The 23714-nt window shown below is 40.8% G+C and overlaps 1 protein-coding gene across 4 annotated transcripts in view; it reads right to left on the bottom strand.

The window, feature by feature from the left end:
• Positions 1-23714, bottom strand: part of LIMA1 (LIM domain and actin binding 1) — an 86357-nt gene that overhangs the window by 20848 nt on the left and 41795 nt on the right. For all 4 annotated transcript variants that reach the window (XM_082421334.1, XM_082421336.1, XM_082421335.1 and 1 more), the window contains 3 exons: positions 22261-22306; positions 11881-12345; positions 867-951 (listed from right to left, as the gene is read on the bottom strand). In XM_082421334.1, the coding sequence (XP_082277460.1) occupies positions 867-951; positions 11881-12345; positions 22261-22306 (596 nt within the window). The remainder of the gene's footprint in view (positions 1-866; positions 952-11880; positions 12346-22260; positions 22307-23714) is intronic.

Raw genomic sequence — 23714 nt, 5'->3', positions numbered from 1 at the left:
CGCTCTAGAGCCCGTGAGCTGCAACTACTGAGCCCACGTGCCACAACTACTGAAGCCCATGCGCCTAGAGCCTGTGCTCCGCACAGAGAAGCCACTGCAATGAGAAGCCCGCACACCGCAACGAAGAGTAGCCCCTGCTCGCCCCAACTAGAGAAAGCCCACGCACAGCAATGAAGACCCAACGCAGCCAGAAAATAAATAAAATTAATTAATTAATTAATTAAAAAAAAGAATACAAAGAAGGAAATCAGGATTATAACTGTCACTTATAAGGTAACATTCACTCACTTTCCCAACATTAAAAGGAGAACCCTTACCATCACTGAGTGTTATATATTTTAAAATTTTCGTTCATTTAACATGTGAAAAAATTAGATGGCAATGCCATTTTAATTTGCATTTCTTGGATTCCTAGGAGGCTGATGGTTTTCCTATATTAATTGATTTTATTTTCTTTTGTGAAGTGCCTGTATATGCCCCCTTTAAAACATAATAATTCTGCTCTCAAGGTGTTATGTTAGCATCAGTAATACAGGATAACCAATCTTGACATGGGATAATGTCCATCCATGGGAGCCCTCAAGCCCCAGATGACCATGGAGCCAAAACTGTCGGTAACAGTACTTCCCTTATAATCCTGCAAAGTTACCCTTTGGTTAACACAGGTTACCGTTGATAAAGCTGGATTAAAAATACAGAGAAGCTATTTGGAAAAAGCAATGAGATTTGGGAATGGCTTGTATCTAGCAGCCTTTCTTTTAATTTGTACCACTCTTCCTTTAAAAGCATCAGCTTTGAGGTCAAAAGGTATTGTTACTAATGAGTACTTCCTAGAAAACTTCCCACACATGGAGCTCTCTGCTTACCTGGGCCTATTTCCAAGTCATCCAGAGAATAGCTGTTTTCAGAGATCTTTCTTCCACCTGCACTTCGGCTTTGGGCCCGAAGAATCTGTTTGGAAAACAAAACCCAGCAATAAGCTTTGCAGTGAGGATGGGAAATCTTGATGCAATGTTCAAAAAGGAGGCCTGCAAATCTCCTTTATAAATAAAATCCAGTAGAGATCAGATTTTATATTAGTTTTTATATACAACAGAGTGTGTTTTTAGTATTATAAATATCAAGCACTACATATTCACAGGTGCCCAGGGGAAAATAAGTAACTCTATATAGGTAATGCTTTCTGTGAAATATCACTGCCTAACCACCTTAACCAGAAAGCCTCAGAATTTAACAGTCATTGGAGCAGAATCCTCATGTCCCAGATGAAAATGATGTCTCTCCAAACTGCCAAGTCCCGATGGCAGTATCTGCTGTTGGCCTTCTCCGTCCCATTTTATCCCTGCTGTTGCTGCCTGGTTCATGTCTTCATCATCTTTTCCCTGGACTACTGCATTACCTTTCTTTTTTTTTTTTTAAAGGAACATTTATTTATTTATTTTTTGGCTGTGTTGGGTCTTCGTTGCTGCACACGGGCTTTCTCTAGTTGTGGTGAGCAGGGGCTGCTCTTCATTGCAGTGCACGGGCTTCTCATTGCGGTGACTTCTCGTTGCGAAGCACAGGCTCTAGGTGCGCGGGCTTCAGTAGTTGTGGCTCACGGGCTCTAGAGTGCAGGCTCAGTAGTTGTGACACATGGGCTTAGTTGCTCCGCAGCATGTGGGATCTTCCCAGACCAGGGATCGAACCCATGTCCCCTATGTTGGCAGGTGGATTCTTAACCATTGCACCACCAGGGAAGTCCTTGCATTACCTTTATAATTGGTTCTTCTGCCTTCCAATCAAGGCTCTATGATGCTGCCATTATCCCAAGTAAAACAAAAAAATTATCCCCAAATATAAATCTGTTACTTGAATTCCCAGGTGCGCAGTGGTTAAGAATCCGCCTGCCAATGCAGGGGACACGGGTTCAAGCCCTGGTCCGGAAAGATCCCACATGCCGTGGAACAACTAAGCCCATGCACCACAACTGCTGAGCCTGTGCTTTGGAGCCCACGTGCCACAACTACTGAAGCCCACGTGCCTAGAGCCCGTGCTCTGCAAGAAGAGAAGCCACTGCAATGAGAAACCTGTGCACTGCAATGAAGAGTAGCCCCCGCTCGCCACTAGAGAAAGCCCGCTCGTAGCAACAAAGACCCAATGCAGCCAAAAATAAATTAATTAATTTTAAAAAATCTATGTTACTCTCTTGTTCAAAATTCTTTAAGAATTCCTAATCACTCCTTGAATTAAATCTAAAGTGCTTAGTATGTCACAAAAGACCAGTTCTAGATCTGGTCCCTTCCTACCCTCTCTGGGTATTCTCTTCCTCACCGCTTACCCTCCAGGAAAAGCAAACCACTGGGAGGTCCATGATATTGTAAATGAGTTCCCTCCACCTGGGTTACTCTTTTATCCTTCTGTTGTCTAACAGTGCCTGTTCCTTCAAGACTCAGTGTAAGCTAAGCAACAGTCCCTCTGCATCTGCCCTACCTCTCTTCCATAAATCTAAATAGCCCTTTCTCTGTTCTCAAGGACCTGGTCACACTTCCATTACAATGCTTATCAAATTGTTGTGCATCCCTATACTGGACTGGAATCTTAGTTTACTGAGGGCAGAGACCATGCTTTTATTTTTTTAATTAATTAATTAATTAATTTTTGGCTGTGTTGGGTCTTCGTTGCTGCGTGCGGGCTTTCTCTAGTTGCAGCGAGCGGGGGCTACTCTTGGTTGTGGTGCGCGGGCTTCTCATTGCAGTGGCTTCTCTTGTTGCTGAGCACAGGCTCTAGGTACATGGGCTTCAGTAGTTGTGGCACATGGGCTCAGTAGTTATGGCTCACGGGCTCTAGAGCTCAGGCTCAGTAGTTGTGGCGCACGGACTTAGTTGCTCTGCGGCATGTGAGATCTTCCCAGACCAGGGCTCGAACCAGTGTCTTCTGCATTGGCAGGTGGATTCCTAACCACTGCGCTATCAGGGAAGTCCTATTTTTTATTTTTTAAATAGAAAAGTGGAAGGTACAGATTTATGTAATTAAAAAAATGATTCCTGTAAATTACTACATTTGTATCTCTCAAATTTAGGGTAGATCTCTAATGAAAGTTCCAAATTCTAATTTTAAGACTAGAAAAGTAACTCAAGAAAGCCACTTAGTAAGTATCAGAGGATGTTCCCAGACATAATACACAGACAGTATGTCATGTTTATTCAGCTTGCAATGAGAGCCTTCAAGCAGATCCTATCATTGAAATCTCAGTTTATTTCCAGATAACTTAACATGGAAAAGATGTCTGAAATCCAGTATGACAGGAGACAAGAGTAAAACATTTAGCTCCCTTTTGAATTCAACATTAATAAATAATTATTAAACCTTTAAGTTCAATGGACTAATCAACCAACAATAAAGTTTAAGACAGTGAACTATCCCTTTTTCAAGTCCTCCCCACCCCCCCGCCCCCCAGCCCTCTCTCTCTCCTTGGAGATAGAAAATACGCCACTTCAGAAATCAGAGCCAAGGATTTGGTTTGCTTGTACCCTAGCAAAAAAGAATACAGTTTCTAGCAAATTCGATATATATATTTAATGCATTGCATCTCCAGTCAGCTTTGCTATTTACATTATTGGTTGAATCTATTTACAAAAAAAAAAACTAAAAGAAGCTGTAGCAACTCTAACCTTGCCACATCATACTCAGGTCAGCTGCACCAACATCAGTCACATCCACATGACTCCTATGATGCAACACATTCTTGCTCTGGGAGCAGCCTACCATTTGGAAATGAAGATCATCAGCCAAAGTGAAAAGATAAGTTTGGCAGAATACCCTCCATCCACATTTTTCTGTTTTTAAAACATTTCTCATTTGCAGATAGTTAAAGGAAATTCCAAAGATTTATTCCAAACGCTGCTGCACTGTAAAATGATCATTATAAAAACTAAAATTTTCAGGGCTCAAAAAGGGAGAAAGCCTGGAAATACTTTTTTTTTTTTTTTTTTTCAAACCAAAAGGGAATGGGTTCTGCAGTCTTAACACTGGAGCAATATTTCAAATATTTACATTCTGTCAAAGGTAAAGTTTAAGCAGAATTCCAAGAGTATGTGTTACATGTTGCAACCTGCTAGGAGTTTAGTTTTCTGTTTGTGCTTGAAGTTCCTACACTGGTGTTATTGAGAGCAAGACCATTTAGAACCAGAACACATGCCCTGCAAGGTTCTTTGGTTTTAGATGCATAAAATTTCCCATCTTCACTAGCTTTTTATTTAAATCTTTGGGTTAAAGAGCCATTTCCCACCCCCCCAAAAAAAATCCATGAGGGTTCAATACTCTGACTTATTTTCTTTCAACTATTAAAAAAGTGAATCTGCAGAGTCATTTGGTCTTAGAAAAAAACAGAAACACGTCTCTGGAAATCAAAGCTATACTGACACTGGTTCTGAGGAGGAATACAGCTGGCTTTTAATGAGCTCCCGGGTGAAGCACTATGCATTTCTTTTAATACCTTTCCACCTCCAAACCACTCAAATATAAAGAATGACAAGATCCCTGCATACCTGAAATGAAATGAACACAATATTGTAAAGCAACTATACTTCAAAAAACAAAAAACAAAAAACAAAACCAAAACCCCAAGATCTCAAATTCATTTACTATTAATTTTTGATCCTCATTTTACAAGTGGTAATCTGAGGTTCAGGAAGAAGGTGGGGTTTCCTCCAATATTTCTCAGGGAAAATAGAGAAGCACAAAAAGAAAAGAAAAGAAAAAAAAAAAACCTAACACCAGGAATTCTGATATGGAAATACTCTTCTGTAACACATTTTTATTACATTTCAATCTTTTTTATTCAGATGGCTGAGGCAGCCTTAATCATCATACTTTGTTAAGAGAAGAGAGAAAAGATAAGACACTTTAAGACTTTCTGGAATTTCCTAAAGCTTGGCCTCACCCCACCCCACAAGTCCTCCTTCCTGTCAGCTGACTGCAGTAACTCTCATTAGTGTGACCACCCCTTAAATATTTTCATTAAATCCATAAACCAAATGCATCAACATTTACCAGTAAGAAAATAAGAGTCTGGGGCTTTTAGCCAGTAGTCTGTAGAATTTCTTTTCTCTGCAAAGTTTTCTTTAAGAAATAAAGTAAGTTAGGTCCCAAATGTCAAGTAAAAAGCAGGATTTCCTGTCCTGTGTACCCCTATTTTCAGGAAAAATTCTCTTTAAAAGTTGATTCTCAACACTTTAATTTACTGAGAGCCACTTCCTTCAACCTTTCAACTTTGACCTTCCTTCAGACTCTCTCATCTCTCCAAAGTCAAGCGTGGAGGAAGGATGACTTTTAGGGAAAAATGGGACTTTGCTGAACTATGCATGGAGATCATATGGTGTAGATAAAATCTGGCCTTAATTTCTCAAAATACTGAGAGAGAAACATTTCCTTCTCCAGGGACCCTCGCAGAAAAAATACAGCTCATTTAAGTACAAAATACACACAGAAGGAGCACTTATCTCCAGGCAGGGGGATTTCTCTCTCTCTCTCTTCATATATATGTGTGTGTGTGTATATATATGTATATACACACACACACATATATGTATAAATATATATAAATGTTTATATATATATGTGTGTGTGTATATATATATATATATATTTTTTTTTTTTTTTTTTTTTTTTTTGGCTCGCACTGCGTGGCTTGCGGGATCTCAGATCCCCAACCAGACTGAACCTGTGCATGGCAGTGAAAACCCCAAATCCTAACCACTAGACCACCAGGGAACTCCCATATTTTGTATTTCTAAGTGTTCTATAAAAATTATGGAGTAGCGCCCACTGGCCGCACCTAGAGAAAGCCCACGCACAGCAACAAAGACCCAGCTCAGCCAAAAATAAATAAAATAAAAATAAATTTAAAAAAAAAGTATGTATTACTCTTACAATTAGGAAGAAAAGAAAGGAAGGAGAGGTAATACTTCATATTTTTAAATTAATATAAATAGATAAGAATGATAAAACCAAATGCTGATGAGGAACTGCTGGGGAATTAAATATGTCCTTAGATTGTGCTAGCAGTGTTACAGAATTATGTCTTTTGACCACGATAACATCATTCAGTAATATAGCCCCCCCCATAATTAAAAATAAAATGTTTCTGCCAAGATGCTTAGAGCTTTTTTATTAGGCTGGAAGAGAATCTAATTACTGGGGAATGATTAAAAAGTATAATGAAGTAACATATTGCCATAAAAGGATAACTACATGAACTAGGAAGATACAAAGGAAGGGCTATATAAAAAAGACCAAACCAAAGATAAAGCACACAAAACAGTGAGCACACAGTACCTAAAACCATGTAAAATCTAGTTATGCAACGATAAGAATATCATTGTGCACAATTGGTAAAGGTTACTCTTTTTTCCAGGTTTACATGGCTTTTTCTGGTTTACTGTGTTGTGTGTGTGTGTGATTGTTCAGATGACTAATTTATATAAGAAAAACAAACCTCCCAAACTCAACAAGCTTCTAACTCAAGAGTTTTAGTACAAATCTCTTGCAGTCCAGTGTACTTCTCTTCATTGCCCTGATGTTTTTTATTCAGTAAAAAGACTATAAAACGTAGGAAGAGGACAGATAGAAAGCTCAAGTCTTTGAGAAGCCGGCTGTTAATATGTTTTAATTCTTTCCTGGTTTCCTTAGATTTCAAAAATATGTAAGGCCAGGGCTTCCCTGGTGGCGCAGTGGTTGAGGGTCTGCCTGCCAGTGCAGGGGACACGGGTTCGAGCCCTGGTCTGGGAGGGTCCCACATGCTGCGGAGCAACTGGGCCCGTGAGCCACAATTACTGAGCCTGCGCGTCTGGAGCCTGTGCTCCGCAACAAGAGAGGCCGCGATAGTGAGGGGCCCGCGCACCGTGATGAAGAGTGGCCCCCGCTTGCCGCAACTGGAGAAAGCCCTCGCACAGAAACTAAGACCCAACACAGCCATAAATAAATAAATAAATAAATAGATATATTGGATTAAACAAATAGATCATTAAATTAAAAAAAAAAATGTAAGGCCAGATGTTTTTATCTAATAAATAGCTATTAAAATATCCATGAAGATAGTGTTTATGGTAGAAGAGGTACTACACAATTTCAGTTCTTGTTCTGATATTAATTAGCCACATGACATCGGGCGTATCAGTTAATTTCTCTGACGTCATCTGTTTCCATCTGTAAAATAGGGATTTTAATATCCTGCGAACAATGAGCTGAATTAAAGAACCTTTTACAATCACTTATAGTTCTAGGATTTATGTCAACAATCTTGATAGGGATTTCTCACTCATTGTAACTCGTTAATGAATTAGAAGGCTAAAGGAAATGACTAATAAATTCATCTGGATACACACCTATGTTGTTTAATCCAGGAGTGAGTCCAATAGCAGAAAGAAAAGGTGATTTTGTGGGGCAAATGATGTCTTCCTGGCCCCTACAAACTCTAATGTAGCCAACCAATGCTTAGAGAATATTCCAGTCTCCTGATATTACTTTTCAACATATTTTATTTTAATGGAACCGGATAGAAACCAGTAAGTAGTTAACTGGCATGAAAATAAGCAGAAAAGAGATGACTGGTCTCTAACTGACACGTCAAAGACAGCCACTTAGGGCAACAAACAGAAAGATCAGGATTCCCTGACTGGCATCTTTATACCTGGATCCATTACTGTCTTACCACAAAAGACCAAAGGTTTACTCAGAGTTACTAACTACGGTAAATAAAACTTAATTTATACGAGTAGGAGGCCTTACGAGAAATGTACCGCTACAGAGAGGTCAAAATAACACTGAGAACTTAAGAGTTCATCGACAGATGAATGGATAAAAAAGATGTGGTGTATATATATATATTGGTTTAATCCTGACCCAAGCAAAAGACAATACTTTAAGTAGGTTATGAAGGTAGAAATACACCTTCCAAATATTTGGTCTTTATTCTCCTATCCAAAGATTTGTGTGAACCAAATAAGTTAGGAACCAAACAGAAAGAATTGAGACTTAAGGAGCCTGTCCCTACATTGTTTGGTGATTTGAATAACCACATCAAGGCCTTTGAAGATTATGGATTCAAATGTCAACATGATGATAACTGAATATTGGTTATAACTGCCTGATCAGCTTTCTCATAAAAGAACGCCCAGAATAGTTACTTTGGCTACCTAAAACCCAGATCAACATATACATGGAGCTAGGGATGCTAAACCACATTCAATGTATGTCACTGGGGGGTGGGAGGGGGGCTTCTTTTTCCTCATAACTTATAGGTTACATTAATCCATCCACTGCTCATTTGCTCATAGGAATTAGAACTATCATGTTCAACTAAAACATCTGACCAATATAACCTATCTATTCACCAAAGGTAGAGGATAAGTGAGGAACAGCCTTTAATCAGTTCTCATTATTTATAAGTTATTTGAGTTCTAAGCTTCTTTTCTCCTTTTTATTAAATAAACACTAAGAGCCAAGTCATTGTGCTGAGCACTGGGAGATAAAAACGTCATTACTTTGAAAGAATTATAGACTGGGGAGTGTACAAATTCATACATGACTATTAAAGAAAGCATGATATAAGTGGCCAAAGAGAAGTAAAAAGAAAATTCTACAGGAGGGTCAGGAGGGTGAAGGTAATTTCATCTGAGAAAAAACTGAGGTAAGGTCTCACAGTCTTCATAGACCTTGAGGAGTAAGATTTCAAGAGGTAGAAATTAGGGGAAAGATATGACTAATTTAAAATGAGGAGTAATCCAGGGTTTGAGTATACGATTAGTTATGAGACTGGAAAGGTAGGTTGAGCTCAGACTGTAGAAGACCCAAATATTAAATATGGATTAATTCTGAGACATCCAAAGTTTCTGATCAAGGGAATAACATAATTTACAACTATGTTTAGAAAAATAAATAGCAACAGTGTGGAGGATGGAAGGGAAGAAAAAAATGAGAGGCTAATAGGAAAGGTTGCAGCAATACCACAAGGCAAGATGTAATAAGGCTAAACCATAGAAGTAGATGTGGGACCTCTTGGAGAGAATGGCCCATACTTGAGAGATGTGTAGACTTATGTAGATGGCTTAGTAAGTGACTGACTGAGAAGAGGTAGGCACAAAGAAGAACTGATCCCAAGCTTTACAGACCAGGAGATGTGGTGAATGGTGATGCACTAAGAGACACCAGGGGTAGAGCAGGTTTTGGTTGGAAAGATAATGGATTCTTTTTTAGCCTTCTTGAATTTGAGTGCTTAAGGGATATTCACAAAGAGATGTGTGATCTGGCAGGCAACCACAAAATTGGGGCTGAAGCTTGGGTTAAGAATTCAAGATTAGAATCTAGTTTTAGGATCCATCTCTTGGAGTCCTGGAAAGAGATGAGACTACACAGGGAGGGAGAAAAAAACAGGACTGCAGAGAAGAGATCAGGAAGAAAAGTGGACAAGAACAGAAACCATCTCAGACAAAAAGGGAGTAAGAGAGACTAAGAAAAGTAGAACTCAAGCCAATTAACTTGGCCTCCTGTAAATAACTCTGATAAAAAGATTTAGGAGATAAAAAGATTTAGATCATGCATTTCCATTATCTATGTGCTCCCTGACCCTGCTCAGCTAGTTAGTTGAGATTTAGCCCAGTTCTTTAAAATTCTATTATGGAGACAAAGATTCACACGATTTGTACCTAATATATGCATTTGTCTCACAGAAGTACTAATTTTTTAGCTCTGAGGTAATCATTCTTACCTGTATACTCTTGCTCCTAAAAGGACTGCTAGTGTCTCTACCATATTTCTCAGAGCTTCCTTCCAAAGATCCAATTATATAACTTCCTGATTAAAGCCTTATCCATATTAAAGCTGAAATTATGATAACAATAACCATAACCTAGTTTCAAACTGATTAGTTATTCATTAAACTAAAGTAGACAAAACTTTTTTTTTAAACAGTTTTACTGAAATACTAGACAAACATTTTTAAAGTAATCTAGACTGTTTCCAACATGGGTAATGATGCTTATTTAGAAGCAGCTATAAAACCAAGGGCAGTAGTGTTTTACATTCCCTAAGCAGTCCATTAAATGACAAATGACTATTTAATCAGGAAGTTTAAAAAGCGCCTCCACCCAAAAAAAAAGCCCAGGTCAATCTTAGAACCCCTCCATCTTCCTAGACCGTTAGCAATCAGGCTGAGTGCCAGTGTGATTTGGTAGGATCTTTCTTTATATGAGAATTTTTTTCTCTGCTTTGACCAGCCACAAACAGACAGGCTTGTTCTGACCCATCTTTCACTAGACATTTACGAGAAAAAAGTCTCTCACCAGATCCTTACACATAATCAGCATTTTGTTTGCTGCAGTCCCAATCATTTCCTACCTTGGGCCAGTTTTGACATGTACCAGCCTTTTGCACTGAATCTACATTGTGTGTGCTGCCATGACATCAGCCGTCCTGCCCCTAACAGGGTCTGAGAGGAGGAGACTTACAATGGTGCTTTGACTCACAACAAAGCCCCTTCCTCTCTATTTAGGATTTCTGACATTTTTTCCTTCCATTTAAAATTCTTCTTCCCATTTAAATTTTTTTAAGTTTTTTTTTTTTTATTAAGACCATAAAGGGGAAAGAGGGAGTTGGCAGGCCTAGAGGACTCAAAATTGAGAGGGATGAGAGTTTAAGAAAAGTCATAAAATGCTTTGTGGTTACATCTCTTGCCAACTGGTTTCAGTGTTAAAACAGAGTAAAAACTCATGCAGAGAAAAGGGTTCTAGCTTTGCAAATCTTTAAAAATTCTTTCTATTGATACACCCTCAAACAGATGATCGCTGAACACTAAAGAACTTTTCCAGGTAGAAAACAACAGGCACCGCAAGATACAAGAAGAGATGGCTAAATCACACCAAACATAACTGAGGATTCTAGGATAAGTTATCTAATTTTTACCTCGGAAGAAATGCTTCATACCATTACTTCACAAATGTAGAAATTTGGGCCAATACTTAGCTGAAAAAAATCTGCTTTCCCATCTAAAGGGAATCTAGAGTAAATGATGGCTTTGCTCCCCATCAGATCTGTTTATTTCATTATAATGACTGTTGTAACAAACCAACCCCATGTACAAAGCCAGATATGCAGGAAAGTATGAGAAAACTGGAAAAATTTACCAGCTCTGCGGCCCCTGGATTGTTATAAGTCACCAGCATATGTAACTCATTTTCTAGTTAAGTAATTCCCTCTTGGGGACCCGGTCTGCACTCCACATGAAGGATCAAGTTTCATTAGCAGTTGTAGGAAAATGCAACCCTCTGCATTTGCAAGTCAAAACTCCTGAAGGCTATGGCTAGTCTGGCTATCTTCATTGATTTTTCCTGGGATAGGATTTTAGCTGATAGAAAACATTTGTTGGAAGGCACAGATGAGGAAGTTGAGAAGAGAAAGGATTCAGCTAGCAAGGAGACAACTAAGCCTCAGTCTTAATGTTAAACTCTGCCCTTAACACTCAGCCTGCAGCTGTGTCCAGGCAGAGAGAGATTCAGCAGTAATTCCACCCCCTAAAGCTACAAATGACAAAAGGCACAGGAAGACAAATTAAAAGGGCAAGCGTACAAAAACACATAACCCAACCAGCATCAAACTCTTCATTTCTCGATATCGCCCTGAATCCCAGTGTGCACTTGATTTCATGTGAAATTGGGTCACACTCACAAATCTTAGCATCTCTGTAAATAATTCATTTGAGACTTTTTATTAACTACTCTTCTAACTTGAATCAAAAGACATACTGACCACATACTCGCCATTACACAAACCGTCTATACTAGAAAAACAGCTTTGTTTAGTTACGTGAATTGGCTTTTTCAAGTTTTAAACCCACCCAATCCTTACCTTGGTTTGAGTTGGTTCACCTTTCTCAAACATCATCTTAAGCCTGTTCAGCGGAACATTGTATTTCTCTATTTTGTTTGCAGCTTCTGCATTTTCACTTATTTCGGGTTTTCCTACTTCATGCCTGGATTCTCCCAGACAATTTTCCATTTTTTTACTTTCTGCTGAGTGGTCTTTAAGATGCTCACTGTCCTCGATGCGGGGGTACGGATACTGAATAAGAGCTTCAGGAGGCGATTTGATTCTAGGTCTGGGGTGGACTCGTTCCTCTTGGTCAGCCTCGACTCCAGAGGCAGAGCTGTTTGCCACTTCAGCGGGAGGAGGGTCGCCTCTATGCCTGACCTCGGTGCTGCTGTTTCGCACGGAGTCTGGGAGAGAGTCTGCTCCCAGCACTGGGTTCTCCCACTTCTTCTTTAACACGGTCAGGTTCCCCCTTCTAAAGTGCTGGGGGAGATTTTCAGTGTTCTAGAAGAACAAAAAGTGAATGCCAGTTATAACTTGCCTGCTGAAACATTCAAACATGCTGTTCTTTGTAAAATGAAAGTTAAAACTCCAAGCTGCTCCTGGTCCACTGGCGTTTCAGACAGCTGTGAACAGTTACAGCCCTGCCACATGGAGAAAGCATCCACCGCAAGAGAGGGAGAGGGGAAGAGAGAAAAAGTCAGGAGCTAAAGCAGGAAGTGATAAAACAGGATAGCCTTATAAGGACAAAATGAGAAGAAAGGAGAGCCCAGATCTAATGATAGTTACATTGGAGACAAGGGATTTTTTATCCAGAGATTAATAGGGAAAACAGAAAGAAAAAGCAAAATACCAGTTACTTTAAATCCTTTAAATATTCACTAATAAAAGTTCATCATTACATGCCACAAAATTACATCCTGGCTGGGTTTTTTTTCTTCTAAATGAGACAAAGATGCAGTATAGCTTAAACTACACAATACCAATAATTGTGGACGGTAGCATCAAGAATTGAAACTCTCTGTGGAAATTTAAAGCAGCCACCAGACTTTTACATGTATATATCATCATATCCGACATAATTTACATGAACAGTCAAATTTTATTTTTACATAAGAACCTAATCCTTTTTTCCCCCTGTACTTCTCTACATGTTTGTCCATGTATAAATCCTCAGTTTTCAGAAAATTCACTATTTTCCAGATCCTTTGGTTGAAAAATACCCAGGCTTCATATGAAACACTACTACCACCCCCTCTCTTGATGGAAGGACACACATTTACACATCCAAGACAGTTCTCTTTCACGTGGGTCAAACTGGAATTAATTTGTACATATAAGACAGATTGAAAACAACCTGGAAAATGTCAACGTTGTTCCGCAATAATACAGGAGACATGCTGGGTGAAGTAAAATTCAATGTCCTAGACTCTGAAAGCACTCCTAAATAAATTAAGCAGCAGCACCTTCCCAACAAAGCACAAACTCCAGTACCTTCTTGCCCTCCATTCCTGTAGTCTGTGGCTCACCGGTCTTTCAACGAAGAAAGGACAAACCACCTAGGACTGAAAGACTCTGGGGAATTAAACAAGATTAGCAGCTATATTGGGAATTAAGTCTCTCACCCTATTACTCTTCTGAATACTCTCTGAGAGCCACTTCATCAAGTAGCACCAAGGCATGGAAAAAAGAAAGTTACAGAAGAACAACTGCTTGATATTTGTGTTTAAATCTTAGCTGACAAGATGCTTCATTGGGGGAAGCATGTATGGACCAGAAATATAAGCAGCAAGAAAAGTTTTCTTGTTGGAAAAGAGAGAATTTAAAAGCTGGTGCTACCATAACTGCCAGAAGCACTCTTGGCTCTGTGCACCCTCCTGAGACACAGTGGATGAGTCATCTGGGTCTCCAACTTCACCTGCTCTGCTCTGCCCTGCCTAAACAGGAGCCCTGAGAATCAAAGTGGCATTTTGCCTTGGTAACTGGACACTACTTTTCTCAGAGACATATCATGTGATCAAAGTACATTTACTGACATGCAAAGATGCTCATAAGATACTTTTGAGTGAATAAAGCTAATTATAAGACAGCGTGGGGGACTTCCCTGGTGGCGCAGTGGTTAAGAATCCACCTGCCAATGCAGGGGACACGGGTTCGATCCCTGGTCCTGGAAGATCCCACACGCGGCAGAGCAACTAAGCCCATGCACCACAACTACTGAGCCTGCGTACTGCAACTACTGAGCCTGTGTGCTGTAACTACTGAAGCCAGAGCTCCTAGAGCCCGTGATCCGCAACAAGAGAAGCCACCACAACAAGAAGTCTGCGCACCGCAAAGAGGAGTAGCCCCCGCTCACCGCAACCAGAAAAAGCCCGCACGCAGCAACGAAGACCCAACGTAGCCAAAAATTAAAACAAATAATAATAAAATTAAAAATAAAATTAAAAGAAAAGAAAAAAAAACACAGCATGGGGAATTCCCTGGCAGTCCAGTGTTAGGAGTTGGAGCTTTCACTGCTGTGGGCCTGGGCCTGGGCCTGGGCCTGGGCCTGGATCCAATCCCTGGTCGGGGAACTATAAGATCCCGCAAGCCACAGCCAAATATTAAAAAAAAAAAAAGACAGCATGATCCCATTTTATAATACACATATATGTTTCTAAATATAAACATAGAAAAGTAGTCTGGAAGAAAAGACATCAGGATGTTAACAGGTTGCCGCGGGCATTTGTATTTTCTTCTTCTTTTTCTCTTTAGGATAAATGTGCTTTCATTGTGTAATAAAAATGAATACAAAAATAAAATTATGCATCGCCTTCATATCACAAGAAAAAGGTTCTATGGAATATCAAATAATTTTGATGTTACTTGTAAACAGCTTGAAAGTTGTCATCTCTACTTTACTTGTGATGACCTGGAAGAGAGGGATTTGTGTGACGGAGTACCAGCAATGTCCCAAACAAGGACCTGGGTGGAGGACATCCCTTAGGGGGGCATTTTAACAGAGGAGTGAATGTGCTCTTTTATTAAAAGGAGTTCTTAAGGATACAAGTTCAAAAGTGCTGGGGTGGGGACAAGTAGGGGAGGGATAGCGCTGTAAGGTCTGACAGCACTAAAGACCCCAGAACTTGCCATCACTCCTGGCAGCACCACCCAGGTCATGCCAGCTTTCCAGGCCTTTCCTAGAGCTTTCCAGCTTTCCTAGAGCTTGAGGCAAGCAAAGATGGGGCAGAAGCAGTGGCTACAGTCTTTCCGGGGAAGAAAGAGAAGGAAGAAGGCACAGAACAAAAGCTAGAGCTGAAAGCAGACCGGGCAACACAATGAAAAGAGTACTGGACTGAGATAGCCTGGGTTATCATTGGGTAGTGGATTATGGGCCACTTACATTTTCTTCTCTTTCTTTATCTGTATTTTCTTTTTAATTAATTTTTAATTTAAGTATAGTTAATTCACAATATTGTGTTAGTTTCAGGTGTACAGCAAAATGATTCAGTGATTTTTTTTTCAGATTATATTCCATTATAGGTTATTACAAGACACTGAATGTAATTCCCTGTGTTATACAGGAAATCCCTGGTGCTTATCTATTTTATGTATAGTATCTGTATTTCCTACAGTGAACATGCATTACGTATATAATCCAGCTCCATCCAGCCAAATGACCCTGGGCAAGTTTCTTAATTTCTGGAAACTTCCATACAGGGCTACTGTGGAGAATAAATGAGACTATATTAAAGCACATAATGTAGTATTTGACCAGTAGCGGTGACTATTATTAAATGAGTGGCCCTCCCCACTCTCCAGCCATACCTCACAACGGTGATCAACCGCAGTAGCCAGTCATCTCTCAAATCCTGAACTTGGGTTATAGTCACTTACTTTTCTTTCTACTCTCTCTACAGTGTCTACTGTTTCAGAGTAGGGCTGGGGCGGCGGCGGTGGGGGGGAGCTACAAAATAAGGTGAAATTTTAGTCGATGTCATTTGTGTCAGGGTTTTAACTTTTTCCCAAGTATTTTCCTAGAATAAGGCAGTGGGAGGTCAAGGAGGGTACAAGTTTTCAAGGGCCCCATTGGTTGCTGGACTACCACATCCTCCTTTCTCAAGGTGACATCCAGCACGCTGCTCATCCTATCCAGCAAGGCTGAGAATCTCTGCAGACATCGCCTCTGGACCATAACTGGCTGCCTAAATCCGGATCAGGCACACTCAGGAGATGCAATGCAGTGTCCTTTCTGCAGGAGCATTCAACTTGGAAAGGGCCTTAGATAAGTCCCTTCGTCTCTTTGGGTCTGTTATTCCACCCACAAAATGAAGAGGCTGAGTCAAATGAGCTTTAACGTTGAAATCTTGGCAGGGGAATCTTCATCTTAAAAGCAGGAGGATATCTGGTAGGATACAGCAGTGGGGCTAGAAACATGGACTACCTGGATGTACAGCCTCCAAGGAAGGGAATAAATTCCTAGGCTAAGAGCTTCTCAGAAAAGTGGTAGCCAGTCGTTATGGAGATGAATGCCCAAACAGCACAGATTTCAAGAAGTGACATATCCCATGCTTAAAAGGAACCTGAAAATATAACTGACGGTCGTATTAATGGTCTGTGCTTCTGTGTCCTAGATGCAAGTGGAAGAGGAAGAGAAAAGGAGGGCTGAATTTCTGGGAGTCCAAGCTATCATGTAACCTGATCCTAGTATTTGCTAAAGGAACAAATTTACCCACTTGCTCCTGAATGTTTCTCTACCTTGCTTTCCATGAGTATTCTTTCACCTGGAGTATTCAGGTGAGTATTCTTTCACCTGTAGAGTCACCTCTATAAATTTATATGTACATTTCTCCCTATTCTTCAGGAGACAAATTAGGTAGGTCTCTTACAAGTCTGGTGGATCTTAAAAGCAACTGTCTGTCATTAATGGAAAAACTGGTAAGATTTGAATAAAGCCTGTGGTTTAGCTGATAGCATTGCACCGATGTTAATTTCTCAGGTTTAATAAATGTACCACAGCTATAGAAGATGTTAACATTAGCGAAGGCTAGGTGGAGGTGTATGGGAGCTCTCTATACTATCTTAATAACTCTACTGTAAATCCAAAATTATTTTAAAATAAAAAATTTGTTAAAAAAAAGAACCATCCTTCAACTTTGTCTTCTTCCAGCTATTGCTGTCTCCCACATTTCACAGTTAAGGGACTTGAAAGCAGTCTTGTGTAGTTGCTATTTCCACTTGACTACTTTCCATTCCCTCTAATTCTACTACCAAAACACTTCTGAAGTAGCACCAATCAGGATCACCAATTACTTCTTTACATTTTTCATTTCATTATCTTATTTTTAACTTACTACTTTTCTCAATTACAAAAGTAATTTAAAAAACTTATTGGAGGGCTTCCCTGGTGGCGCAGTGGTTGAGAGTCTGCCTGCCAATGCAGGGGACGCGGGTTCAAGCCCTGGTCTGGGAAGATCTCACATGCTGCGGAGTAACTGGGCCCGTGAGCCACAACTACTGAGCCTGCGCGTCTGAAGCCCGTGCTCCGCAACAAGAGAGGCCGCGATAGTGAGAGGCCCGCGTACCGCGATGAAGAGTGGCCCCCACTTGCCGCAACTAGAGAAAGCCCTTGCACGGAAACGAAGACCCAACACAGCTAAAAATAAATAAATAAATAAATAATAAAAATAAAGGAATTCCTTAAAAAAAAAAAAAAAAGTATTGTGGGGGAGGGCTTCCCCAGTGGCGCAGTGGTTAAGAATCCACCTGCCAATGCAGGGGACACGGGTTCAAGCCCTGGTCCGGGAAGATCTCACACGCCGCAGAGCAACTAAGCCTGTGCGCCACAACTACTGAGCCTGCGCTCTAGAGCCTGCAAGCCACAGCTACTGAGCCAGCATACTGCAACTACTGAAGCCCGTGTGCCTAGAGCCCGTGCTCCGCAACAAGAGGAGCCACCAACCACAATGAGAAGCCCGCGCACTGCAACGAAGAGGGGCCCCCACTTGCCGCAACTAGAGAAAGCCTGCGCGCAGCAACGAAGACCCGACGCAGCCAAAAATAAAATAAATAAATTTATTAAAAAACCCCAAAACTTATTGGGGGGGAAGTCATAGTCAAGATAGGAATGTATATTTGCCTTGAATATATGCTTTAATTTTCCTATTTGACTCCCCCACTCCTCTCAACCAAGATATCCACTGCCAAGAGTTTGGTGCACATGCTCTCAATTTTTTCCTCATTTTTATACACTATCTGTAATGTTTTTCTACAAAATCATACTATAGTTACTATTCTGCACCTTGCTTTAATCATTAATGTGCTTTTGAGACCTTTCCATGTTACACAAAATCTTAACCACATAGTATAATATCATATATAACATATATGAGGACTTCCCTGGTGGCACAGTGGTTAAGAACCCACCTGTCAATGCAGGGGACAAGGGTTCGAGCCCTGGTCCAGGAAGATCCCACATGCCATTGGAGCAACTAAGCCCGTGTGCCACAAGTACTGAACCTGTGCTCTACAGCTCGCTAGCCACAACTACTGAGCCCACATGCTGCAACTACTGAGCCCACACGGCTAGAGCCCATGCTCCGCAACAAGAGAAGCCACCGCAATGAGAAGCCTGCGTGCCTCAACAAAGAGTAGCCCCCGCTCACCGCAACTAGAGAAAGCCCGTGCACAGCAACGAAGACCCAACACAGCCAAAAATAAAATAAATTAATCAATTAAAAAAATTATATATGATATATTACTATGATGGATGTAGGTACCATAATTTACTACTACCCCACCGATGGATATTTGCATTATTTCAAATGTTTAAGTACTACAAAGAATCCTGCAATAAATATCCTTTTACTTTTATTTTATTTCACTAGTGAGTTTTTCTCAATGATCAGTCCTAGAAGTAGAATTGCAGGATCAATGCGTACTAAACATATTTAATATTTTAATAGGCATTGCCTAATTGACTTTTCATTAACAGTGGATAAGAATATTCCTCACATGCCAAATATTATTGATCAAAAAAATCTGCCAACTGTTTAGGTTACAATTTATATCTCACAGTTGCTTTATATTTGATTATTAGCGAGGCTAAGCATTTTTTGTATATTTATTGTTTCTTCTTTATTTACCTGTTCATACCCTTTTACCTTTTAACTGCCAATTGCAAGGGGCACTTCTGTTTGTTTGTTTGTTTTTTTTAATTTATTTATTTATGCCTGTGTTGGGTCTTCGTTTCTGTGCGAGGGCTTTCTCTAGTTGCGGCAAGCGGGGGCCACTCTTCATTGCGGTGCGCAGGCCTCTCACCATCGCAGCCTCTCTTGTTGCGGAGCACAGGCTCCAGATGCGCAGGCTCAGTAATTGTGGCTCACGGGCCCAGCTGCTCCACGGCATGTGGGATCCTCCCAGACCAGGGCTCGAACCCGTGTCCCCTGCATTGGCAGGCAGACTCCCAACCACTGCGCCACCAGGGAAGCCCCGGCACTTCTGTTTTATTTTATTTGATCTCTCTATAGCATCTGGTGTTACTGACCACTCCCCCCTTTAACAGAATTCCTTCCTTCCATGGTTTCTGTGACATCCCTTTTTCCTAGATTTCTTCCCATTTCTCTGGCCACTCTTCAGTTTTTTTTGTTTTTTTTTAATAGGTTTCTCTTCCTCAGTCCCTCCCTGAGGATTGGTGGGGTCTCTCAAGGTTCTGCCTTAGGTTACCTTCTTTACTCACTTTATGTATTTTTCTATAGATGATGTCCTCCTTCTGGTTTCACCCACCAGCTGTCTGTTGATGATTCATGCCTCATTAACTCTAGCCAGATATCTCTCCTTACGTCTCAGTTCTATCTGGAAATCCTATAGACATCTTAAATTCATCCTTGTCTAAAGCTGAAGTCTCGCCTCTCCTCCGTTCACTCCTCACTCTTTAATCTGTTTCTTTTCCTGAATTCTCCATCTTGGTGAATGGGACAATTATCTTTTCAACTGTCCAATGTGCCTGTTCTCTTATGCCTCCATGCTGTGCACGTGCTGCTTCCTCTGCCACTCCTTTGCCCGCTTTGCTTAGCTATTTCCTAGTCATCCCTCAGGCTCAGTCAGGCACTACTTCTTCTGGGAAGTCTTCCTTGACATGTCATAGCCCAGGTTATGAATCCCTCCTAAATTCTCCCCCAGCACCTTGAATATTTCTTTAATATGGTACTTATACCACTGGGATTATAAATTCTACTTTCCAAACTCTAAGCAGTTCCTTGAAGGCAGGGACCACATCTTATTCCTCTTTGTGCCTTCAGCACCTGGCACATAAAAGATGCTCCATAAATGTTCATCCATACCTGTGGTATCAACTTTTGTCATCCTACTGTCTTGAACCTAGTCCAATCAGGCCTTTATCCCATCACTCCCAAATAGCACAAAGTGACCAATGACCTTCATATTGCCAAATCTGATGGTCGGTTCTCAGCCTATCTGTGTGTTTGACTCTATTGATAACATGTCTTTTAGAAACACTTTCTTCACTGGACATCTGGCACTCCATTCTCTTATTTCCACTGCTATCTCACCAGCTGCTCCCTCTCAGTCTCCTTTGCTGGTTCCTCCTTCAATCTCCAACCTTTAAGCAACAAGGTGCCCCTGAGCTCAGTACTCAGACCTCTTTTCTAGCTGTACTCACTCCCCAGGTGATCTCACGCATCTCTTGTCTTTACAAACCACTGATACTTTGATACACACACATCTCACCGCCAGCCTGGATCTCTTCCAATTCCAGATTTGTACATCCAGGTTCCTATCTGACCTCTCCACTTGGATATCTTAATAAAGAATTTTACATTTAACATGTCCAAAACTGAGCTTCTAATAAATGTTTCCCCTTCTCTAAACCTGCTTTTACTGCCATCTTCCCCATCTCAATGGCATTTTTCCTGGTGTTTGGGCCAAAAGCATTGTTGCCATTCTTTTTCTCTACCTTCACTATAAATCCTGCCACTTCTCATCACCTATACAGCTACTATTCCAGTCCGATCCATAATCATCTTTTGCCTAAATCACTGCAATTGTCTCGTAATTTGTCTTCATGCTTCTGCCATTGTTCCTCTAGTCTCTTCCTCCTCTTTTAAAAATTTTAGTCAGATCACATTACTCCTTTGCACACAAACCCTCCAAAGGCCCCCATTCGATCACAGTTAAGGTTCAGGTCCTCACAATGGCCCTACATGACATTTCTCTTCCTATTCCTCAAACACACTTAGAATGTTCTTGCCTCGAGGCATTTGCATGTGTTCTTATCTTCTGCCTGAATTATTTTTCTCCCTAGCTCATGTCCTCAGATCTCTGCTCAAATCTCTCCTTGACCTCTATACTCATCCTTCTTACCTGCTTCATGTTGTTTCATACCTGACACATCTTTATTGTCTGCCTCTCCCACCAGAATATAAACTCCATGGTGGCAGAGATGTAGCCTGTATTAGTGCCTAAAGCAGTGCTTGGCATATAGTTGGTGCTCTATGAATACTTGCTAATTGAATACGTGAAAGGAAAAAAAGAAGGAAGAAAAGAGAAAGGGGAAAAATAACACGCAAGAGAGAGAAGGAGGAAAGAAAAGAAAACAGCAGTTGAGTGAAATGATGGTAAGTTTTCTTACAGTGCACCAGAGGGGATCCATTCTCGAATTACAGGAAAATTAAGTCAAAGACCTGTCAGCATTGCCTCCTTAGAGAAAACACAGTGACAGGGGCATGTTATGTTCTAATTTAAATAGGTTAGGTACTGAAAGCTGCCAGGAGGATGTTTTCGTAATGCCAGCCAAATTAAAGAATTCTTGCCCAAATATGTGAGGTTTTTTTTCCTCATACCATTAAATCAAGTAAGATCTCAAAAGAAAAACACTATCCAGCCCAGCTGGAAGTTAGCCAGCGGGAGAGTACAAATGGGTATGAGCTCAGAGCTGGTTCTGAGGTTTTCACCTTTGGTGGATCCTGCAGCTAAGAAACTTGCTAACTAGACTGGGTCAAGAAGTTTGATTTAAACAAAGAACCCAGGGGGAATGACAACAGCTGCACAGCTGCTACCATTTAAATGCAGAGAAACATTCTGGTTGTTTGATTTGGAAAAAAGGAAACAGCCTGGGAAGCCCTGTAGCCTAATTTGAGCAGAAGCAGTAAGCCATTTTATAACCACAAGCAAAGTACTTGGCTTTCTATCCTTAACTCAGGAAAGAAAAAGTGGCTCAAAAGGAGAACCTCAGGGAAAAAAATAAGATTCTCTGCACCTGAGCCAAGTTCTCCTGAGCAAATGATTCACCAGTCAGACCAGCTGGCACAAATGCCCGGCTCAGCTGACTCGGAGCCCACGCCCCATAGAGGCTGCAGGTGGCTGAGCCACGTGGGCTCTGCCTGCGAAGTTCCACATGTCCCGGGGCTTCCAAATACTTACACTTCTCCTCTTTTCCATGTTTGCTTCTTCAGCTGCTTTCTGGTACCTTCAGAGAAGAGGGGGAAAAAAAGAGAATGTCCTCAAATTAGACTTATATTTTTACTCTTTCAGACTTTAAGAAAACCACTTCTGCACACCTATCTCTGCCAGGGATTATCTTTAATCAACTCTATCAGAAGAAGCAGAGAATCAGAGCAGCCCTCACTTCCTGCACTGTTGCAGTCATCTGCTCTAAGAGAAAGACCCAAGACAATGAGGTCAAATGCTAGTAAACAACTGGATAGAACAGAAAGCCTGGGGCTTTTTTCTGTTTTCTAATACTTATTTATTTGGCTGCTCCGGGTCTTAGCTGGGGCCTGCAAGATCTTTAGTTGCGGCATGAGGGATCTAGTTCCCTGACCAGGGATCGAATCCGGGCCCCCTGCATTGGCAGCACAGAGTCTTAACCATTGGACCACCAGGGAAGTCCCAAGCCTGGGGTTTTAAAGTCCCAGTTTCATCACTTATTCACTGTGATCTCAGGCAAGTCAACCTCTCTAAGCCTCAGTTTCCTTATCTGGAAAATGATGTACTATAAAGCTGGGAAGATTAAACAAGATCACATGCATAAAAATGCTTTGGAATTAGACAAAGGATATAGCATTGCATTAATCCTAGGTTGCACATTTCCCCCTCATTCAAGCCTCTGAAATCTTACAATTCCTGTCGGCCAAATGATCAAGAGGTAGTCACACTGCCTGTATGTGTGTGAACTTAGTCTATGCTGTTGGTAGTGTTGCTTTTGCTCAGTTAAATGTATTTGATGATACTATACATGTTTTAAATGCCACTTAAATGTCTTTAGAGAGATTACACTACGATTTGCCATTTAAAGAAAATTGTTTTACTTTTTATAACTTACGCGTGAGTGATACGTGAGAAAAGTTTCTGTGCTAAGCAAGCATTGGTCCTTTTAATTAGCAGTATTTTTTCCTTAGTGATGCATAAAATAATGGCCCAGCCTACAGTCAGTGGCATCTTAGAGTTGATAAACAGGCTTATATAATTTTATTATTTTAATTTTATTATTACTTTCATCATTTTATTTTATAATTTTTATTACTTGCTCAGAAGATCCCTGAGAAACAACTGTAGTCCCAGGGCTTTTCAGGGGGGGATCAGGTTTTCTGCATTTGAAGACAAAGAAGGCTTGGGAGGTCCAGGTTACAGCAAATCTCCAAACCACTAAGAACCATCTTAACCTGGCTTCCTCCGAGCCTCTGAGTCAAGCACTGAAGGCAGCACCATCACATGGAGAATCCCCACCGCGTGCCTGCATGCCTAGAACTCACCAACCCAACCCTAGAAAAGGGCACATTCAACGGGCCATTTGTTCCTGCCTTAAGGTAGAATTTCAGAATTCACAAGGCATTTGGGCAAGGAAAAGGAGATGAGACAAAAAGGTAAAGAGCAGT

This window comes from Balaenoptera physalus, assembly GCF_965194825.1.
Source record: "Balaenoptera physalus genome assembly, chromosome: 13".
In the NCBI taxonomy this organism is placed as follows: Eukaryota; Metazoa; Chordata; class Mammalia; order Artiodactyla; family Balaenopteridae; genus Balaenoptera; species Balaenoptera physalus.
This window is presented reverse-complemented; position numbering and strand designations above follow the sequence as displayed.